At 34.6% G+C, this 7,399-nt stretch overlaps 2 protein-coding genes across 2 annotated transcripts in view; one reads left to right on the top strand and one right to left on the bottom strand.

Moving 5' to 3' along the window:
• The first annotated feature begins 759 nt into the window (after positions 1 to 759).
• Positions 760 to 7,399, top strand: part of LOC105448109 — a 9,372-nt gene continuing 2,732 nt past the window's right edge. The window contains exons 1-2 of the mRNA XM_011686474.1: positions 760 to 1,143; positions 2,345 to 2,909. Coding sequence (XP_011684776.1) covers positions 1,051 to 1,143; positions 2,345 to 2,909 — 658 coding nt within the window. The 5' untranslated portion in view covers positions 760 to 1,050. The remainder of the gene's footprint in view (positions 1,144 to 2,344; positions 2,910 to 7,399) is intronic.
• LOC105448108 lies at positions 3,660 to 5,571 on the bottom strand. The gene has a single exon (XM_011686473.1). The coding sequence runs from the start codon at positions 5,382 to 5,384 to the stop codon at positions 3,678 to 3,680; it is 1,707 nt and encodes a 568-aa protein (XP_011684775.1). The 5' UTR covers positions 5,385 to 5,571; the 3' UTR covers positions 3,660 to 3,677.

Raw genomic sequence — 7,399 nt, 5'->3', positions numbered from 1 at the left:
TAAAAGAATAATTTTTGCATTGTTTTTTACAAAAAATCAAGTTTTGTGGAATGAGAAAAAATTGTTCATATATAATTATATATGTATATTTTGGTAAAATCAGAGGTATGATTGAGGTATTGGTATGATCAGAGCAATTTTTCTCATTTCTTCAAACTTGATTTTTTGTAAAAGAAACAATGTAAAAATTATCTTTTTAATTATTTTTTATGTTTTCTTCTTATTATTATCATTTTTTTGTATTAAAGAATAATTTTACAAAGGAAAGAAACATATATATATGGATATATATATAAACATATTTTTGCATATAATTATATATAATTATATATTTTTAAGTTTTATATATGTTTATATATATTTATATATGTTCTTATATTAAAAATTTTTTCCCGGGTAATATAAAAGAAAATGTCGCAACCAATCTGTTCACGACTGTACATACAATTAAATATAAAGTAAAATCCACTTGAAAACAGGATTTAATTGTCCTTTATACTTTCTATAGCTCTGATTTTACCAAAATATATCATTCTCAATGTGTCAAATTTCTGTATATAATTAATATCTAAATAATTTGTGATTGATAAAAGAATCAATAGAATGTTTGAAACTGCCTTACGAAAGGCCTCATTAATGAATATTTAAGTTAATTCCTTGTAAAAATACAATTAGGTGATTGTTATCAAAATTTCACTTTTGATTTCGAAAGCGCGATAAAGCCGGTTGTCTGCAAACACTCAGCTGCGAATACATACACATTTTACATTAAATAAGCCTAATGACTCTCGATGGCCATCGATATCAAGCGTACGTGATACGCATTAGGCCGTTTCCTCGGCAACGAGAAAGCAAACTTGTCATGGCGAGAACGAATAGAATGACTTACCGTAACTCGCGTCAAAATCAAGGTACGCGTCCTCGCGTTGCTGCGTGAATAATTGAAATTTACAAGTGATTCTCACACGCGCAAACTCGAGCGGAGAAGTTTGTCAGCTAAATTTAGCGACTGAGCACTCGGACGAAGAAAAAAAGAAAAAGAGAAGGAAAATGCTCTCCTCGAAAGCGAACGCGGCGCTGGCGCGTCTGAAAGAAATCGAGGAAAAATACAAGATGAAACGCAAGGAGCAGAAATGGAAAGAGGTGAATATTCTGAAAAAAAGAAAAACAGAACCAATAGACTTACAAACAGAATGGATTCTGTAAAATAAATTTTCTAATGTTAAAAAATTAATATTAAAATTATGGTATTCCTAAAGTTTTGAACTAAAGTTGCTTAATAATGCATAATGCAATTTAACCTATATTTTTATTTCTATGTATAATATTACGTCACTTAATCTTGATATTTTAGAGAAATATTTCAATAATTAGCTATATATAGGTTCTTTTCCAGGGTCGAGTAGTGCCTTATAGTTAAAAAGATAAAAGTTGAATTAAAAAGTTAAATAATTTTAACTTAATTTATAGTTACATTTTAGACTCTTAGCTTAAATTGTAACTTAATTCAGTTACATTTTATTGGTAACTATAATATATTAACTTTTGATCTATAAACTTCCTTGAAGTTAGATTTTTAGTGCTCCTTGTAAATCCAAAATAAAATATATATTTGTGTTTATCAGTTTCAAATCTTCAAACTTAACGCAAAAAACAATAGGCTAAATACGCGCAAATAAATCTAATGGATGTTCGATAAATTATTTATTCATGCAATGTATCGCGAATATGCAATGTATTCGCGATACATTGCATGAATAAATAATTTATCGAACATCCATTAGATTTATTTGCTCGTCTTTGGCCTATTGTTTTTTGCGTTATTATTGTATCGAGCGGAATATTTTTTCATTTTATTGCGTGATTTTACGCTGGCCTCATAATGCGTCTTCAAACTTAAATTTGAAAACGCACATCAAGGCGTTAATAAATTGTTATAATATAATAAATATAATAGTCTGGCCGTGGGAAAGAATCATCGTTCGCAGACTTTCTATACATTAAATCATGCTGAAAGAAGTCCTTCGAAATCGGTCTTCTTTCTGCGACTCGACAGAAACAAGTATAAATATATATTTTATTTAGCAACCTTAATTTAGAAACCGTAAAATTATGAAATTAAAAAAATTTAACTTTTAACTTTTGAATTATTTTTTATCAACTTAGCTTTTACTTTAATTAATTTTATTTTGGATTAATTTATATCTTAACTAAGTTAAGTTTTTAAAATTGTTAACTTTAACTTAACTTAGTTTAAAAAAAATATTAACTTACCCAACTCTGTTCTTTTCTTTCAAAAATTGGCAATTGGTTGCGACATTAACCCAATACTTTGTAACTTTAGGACGTCGAGAGCTCGATAAGCAGCGTCTCAATAGCTCCTTCGAAGAATCCATCAGAATCGAAGGAATCGCCGAAGGGAGGCGCGAAGCCCAAGCTCGACGTGAGAATGCCGGACGCTCGATTCGAAGGACGCGCAGAGGAAACGAGACTTTCGTCGAGGAGCGAAAGATCGTCGCCGGACAAAGCGAACGCGAAACCACCCGGAGATCACGCTGTCGACCTTGATGTCGCGATGCCATTAGGTGATAAATCGCCGCGTTCCGCGGAAAGGCAAGAAAGTCTTATCTCGGACGCGATGACGATTCGGGAGAGCAGCTTGATCGAAAGCGTGCTCGATGACACGATGACTCCGTCCAAGTCACTCTCGCGCTCGAAAACGTCGTGGCGAAATTCCGCCACGGCCGCGGGCGATCACAGATCCTCCGGACGCGATCAGGAGACCGAGAGAACGAGGACGGTCGCGAGCGCGAGGTCCGAGGGAGCTGCAGGAAAGGAGTCATCCGGCAAATCATCCGAAATCTCGAGGGGGAAAGCGCCGTCCGACAATTTGTCGAGCGCAGGATTGGGTGAGCTAATATATATTTTTTAAACTAAATTAAGTTAGAGTTAATGACTTATCAAATTAATTTAGTCAAGTTAAAAGTTGCGTTAAGACTAAATTAGCTAAAGAGGCCTTATGCCACTGTATAGAAGCACAAAAACGCACCTACTTTAAAACATTTTTTTTCGGGTTGATAAAAATTTTTTTTCAAAAAATAAACTAAACCGCATGTTTATATATATAATAAGGTATGAAAAAATATATATTTTTTAAATCGATCATACAAATGGCGGCACGGTGCAGCGTAAAAAAGTCGTCTTTTTAAAAAGTGGCTCCGGGGCTTGCAGCATAAGTTGAATAAATGTCCTGAAAAAAAAAATTTTTTTTTCATAATCTATAAGTCTATGGCTAGAGAAGTACGTACGGATTTTGAAAAATATTGATTTTTTAAGAAATCACAAGCTTTTAAAAAAGTGATATCGATTTTCATTAAAAAAATCGATTTATATTTGTTTATAACTTTTGCAATTTTGAATATTTTTAAAAATCCATAAGTACTTCTCTTGAAAATCTAATTATGAAGATATGATTAAAATTTGAAAGATATGATAAAAATGAAAGTCATTCGGTTAAAAATTGCTTGAGTTATGCTGCAAGCCAATTTAAAAAACATAGTTTCGAGAAAAACGCGTTTAAAGTTTTATGTAGTATTTTCTAGTATATAAAACTGAAAATTGCTATGATATAATTTTTTACCATTAGTCTGCTATCCCAGCACCATATAATTGACCTTCTATGTTAGTATATTTTCATATTCTCCAGCCTTTTTCGTAGATTTTGATGCCGAGCGTGCCTCTTTTGCTGCGTCCGACATTTGCACCTCGGCTAGGCAAATTCTCGCTGCGTCAGCTTCCACGCAAAAATTGTAACAGTTTGAGCCAATGGTGAACTGGAGCACCTCCATAATCTTCATAACAGCAGATAGGCCATCGTTGAATGTGCATACAGCAACATCCGTTGCTATGTCAAGTACTTTTTTACCGCTTGAAACATTCTTCGGCGCAATATTCCACAAAATCGAATGAAAACATTCATTATTATTTTGAGTGTATCCATCCAAACAACGTTCAAGCAAATCGTCATGACTAAGATCTTCGTATATTGGTTTGATAGCGTTGAAAACTTCGATGGGTAGCGCTGGTTTATGTTTATACGAATTTAAATTGTTTTCAGCACATGCTTTTTGCCACGAGCACCAAGAGTTGGCGCCTCGAGGGCAGTTTCCGTGCTGCGGATTTTCGTCTGTCGAAAGTTGATGATAAAGAGTTGCCCAAATTTCTTTTTTCATATTTTCGACTGAATTTGCGTTTCGACGAATACTTAGGCCATAATATATTGTAAGTTCATCAATTAATTTGCCCGTTAATTTTCTGCCAAGGCGTTTCGTTGATTTTTTTAAATTTCGTAAACGAGTTCCCATGCGTTTTTGAATATGAGCAATGCATTCTTTTTTCTTGACGATAATATCGCCGTAAGGTTGTGCGTCCGTTACGCCTTTAAATGTTGTGCTATCGCCATCACCTATGTAATTTGTATATTTAACATCGTGCAGTTCGATCGAACGCTGAAACATCTCAAGTACGCCGTCCACTTCGATTTTTCCAGCAGAGCCACTGTGATTGCTTTGACAATTTTCTGCGTGCGTTGTCGCCCATTCTTCATATTCAGCACTGTCGGCATGTTTTTCCCAATACTCGCACGATTCACAATACTTGGATTTTACGATAACGTCAATAACTTTAGCGGTATGACAACCGATGAGCGTTACGATTCCGTATAAAGAAGAAAATCCGCGTTTTTGCCATGAGCCATCGCCTGAAACCATAATTCCATCAGTCTGTCCTTTTGTAATGCTTATCTCCTTTTCTTCTTTTGCTGCCTGTTTCATACTCATAAAACGAACTGCATCTGTAGCTATTGCAATTGTTTGTACAATTGAGTCATAAAAAGAGTGAAAAATCGGAGCTGGCAAGTCCATGAAAGCACAGAACTTTTTCATTCCTTGTAAGCCAATGCCTAGTATTTTCATTACAAAAGTAATTCGTTTATTTATCTCGTAGCCGTTTTTTATGTATGGAGAGGATGAACAATATTTATCTTCACAATTTCCACAGGAAATAATTACTTTGAAACCTAATCCTCGCTTACTAGTCTCCGACAAAATCACATCTTTGCCGCACGTTCTGCACACTAAACATGCCGAAATCGCACTTGCGAGGGCTGCGAAATGCAATATTCTGTAGCCGAAGGTGTCATCAACTGGCACATCATTATTAAATTTGGACGACTTTAATTTTTTCGCTGATGTGCTGACTTTCTCCGAATCCTGTTCTGCCTCGAATCGATTCAGCGGCCGTCTATTTGAAATCTTGCTTCTTCGCGATGACGACGTTGAATTTTTCGTACCTTTTTTGGTACGATACACTTTCTCTTCATTCATAATTTACACGGCTTAAAAATAAAATTGAAAACTAAATGTGTATAGCGTGCACTCGTACTAGCGTCGAACACGTGCGTCGACAAGCGTTCAACGTACTGAATATTATAGACTATAAAGTTATATCGGTTTTCTAACCTATTGATGTTTAGGAATGCTAGTAGCTCCCCCTATTATCTACTTTCAAAAGCACGAAGGGCTAAAATAGGTCTCATATTTATCAGGACAGTGAAAAATTAGAAGCGCGCGAAATATGTAATTTCGTGAGTTTTGATACAATGTGACTTTCTTGACTTCAAGTATTTAAGGCGATGCCGGAATACCGACATTTGCAATTGGAATGATAACTTCAAAAATACTGAACGGAATTAAAATCGTTTTTACAGGATTGAAATAAATATAAAATATAATGAGGCGAGCTATTTTTTTGTAGTAAAAACGACAAAAAATTAAAAAATTACCTTTTTTTGGGTCGTACAGCAATTGTAACCTATCACCTGACGTAAACATTTCATTGGTATAAAAGTTCTGTAACTCATATGTACAAAATAAGTAGCTCGTCTCCTTCAGATTATAGGAACAAATAATACAAGACTTTTTGAGCTACGATTGAAAGCGTAGAAAAAGATTTATCGTTCCAACTGCAATTTATGGTAATTTGCACGCAAAGACAGCAAAAATTGCATCTAGCAGTAAGTGCTGGATTTTGCAACAGATGGCACTTCAATCAGTTAGATAAGGACATTGCACGTGTTTGAGTGAGACAAAAGATATTGTATGAAATTTATTTAGAGATACCACTGACACCAAAGAGTCTGTTTTATCGACCTCGTGCAAATTTTTTCGATCTTCCGGCATCGCCTTAACTGAACTTACAATTATTAGTCTGATCTGACGATCCTAGGAGCGATCGGAAATTATACACCAATTACCGCAACTCTTACGCCTTTTCTATATACGATACGACAAACTTGCATGGTCTGTCACTTCCGTAATAAAAACCGCGAAACAGAAAGAGCGACCCACAAAAGGTGGTTTTTTTGGGGTCCTCGATTTTGGGACTGAACTGCGTGTCAAATGATAACTTATAATGAAACGTTAATTATAGAAAAGTTTCAAGTTCATAATTGTTATCAGAGCTGGAGGAGGGAGGGGGAGGGGGTGAAATCAAATTTCATTATGGAATTATCACAGATCTGCGAAGTCCGGTATTTTAAGGAGATTCAGCCGATGAAGGTTGATCGCAGTTTTACGTAAACGACGCTCGTCTTGGATGTAAAAAAGAATTAATCGAGTTTTCGCGTAAAAAGACGTAACAAGTAGGGCTGTTACTTTTTACTGATTTCGAATATTCGAAGCTTCGACGTAAACTTCGACCTTTCGAAGTTTAAGGTGTCTTCGAAGCTTCGAAGTTTTGAAAAATACATTAAGGGGGAACATCACTGTGACGGCCGAAAAAAAGGCTATTTTCGTGAATTTTTTTTGCGATAATTAATAAATTGTATAAATTATCTTTATATATTAAAAATATATATATTTAAGATTTTATAAAAAAAAAATCATAAACTAATGTTAATATTTGTGGCCTCCGTCTTCGATGACGTAAACCTCTATTGGAAAAACATGGGTGCGCGGACGCCCGTGATGCGTCTGAACGGGATGTCAAAAATTAAAAATTTTTTTTTCATTTTAAAGTATGTAAGTGTAGTTTCAGTTAAGCGTACGGATTTTTTGAAAAAATAATTTTTAACAAAATGGCACTCTTTTAAAAAAATAGTTCGCTATTTGGCGAAAAAAATCATTACTTTTTTAAATTATTTTTCCAAAAATAATTATCCGATTGAAAAAATCGTACGCTTAACTGAAGACAATTTTGTTGTGAACATTCTGTCCAAAAATCAAGTCATTCGGATAAAAATTGGCTGAGATATGCGAGCGCTCAGCTACAAAAACGTGGTTTCGAGAAAAACGCGTTTAAAGTTTTACGTGGCCCGGCGTATATATCTGAACACGTGCTA

This window comes from Wasmannia auropunctata, unplaced genomic scaffold (assembly GCF_000956235.1).
Source record: "Wasmannia auropunctata unplaced genomic scaffold, wasmannia.A_1.0 LD336088.1, whole genome shotgun sequence".
Lineage (NCBI taxonomy): Eukaryota > Metazoa > Arthropoda > Insecta > Hymenoptera > Formicidae > Wasmannia > Wasmannia auropunctata.
The sequence above is the reverse complement of the archived record's forward strand: the minus strand, read 5'-3'. Positions and strand labels throughout refer to the sequence as shown.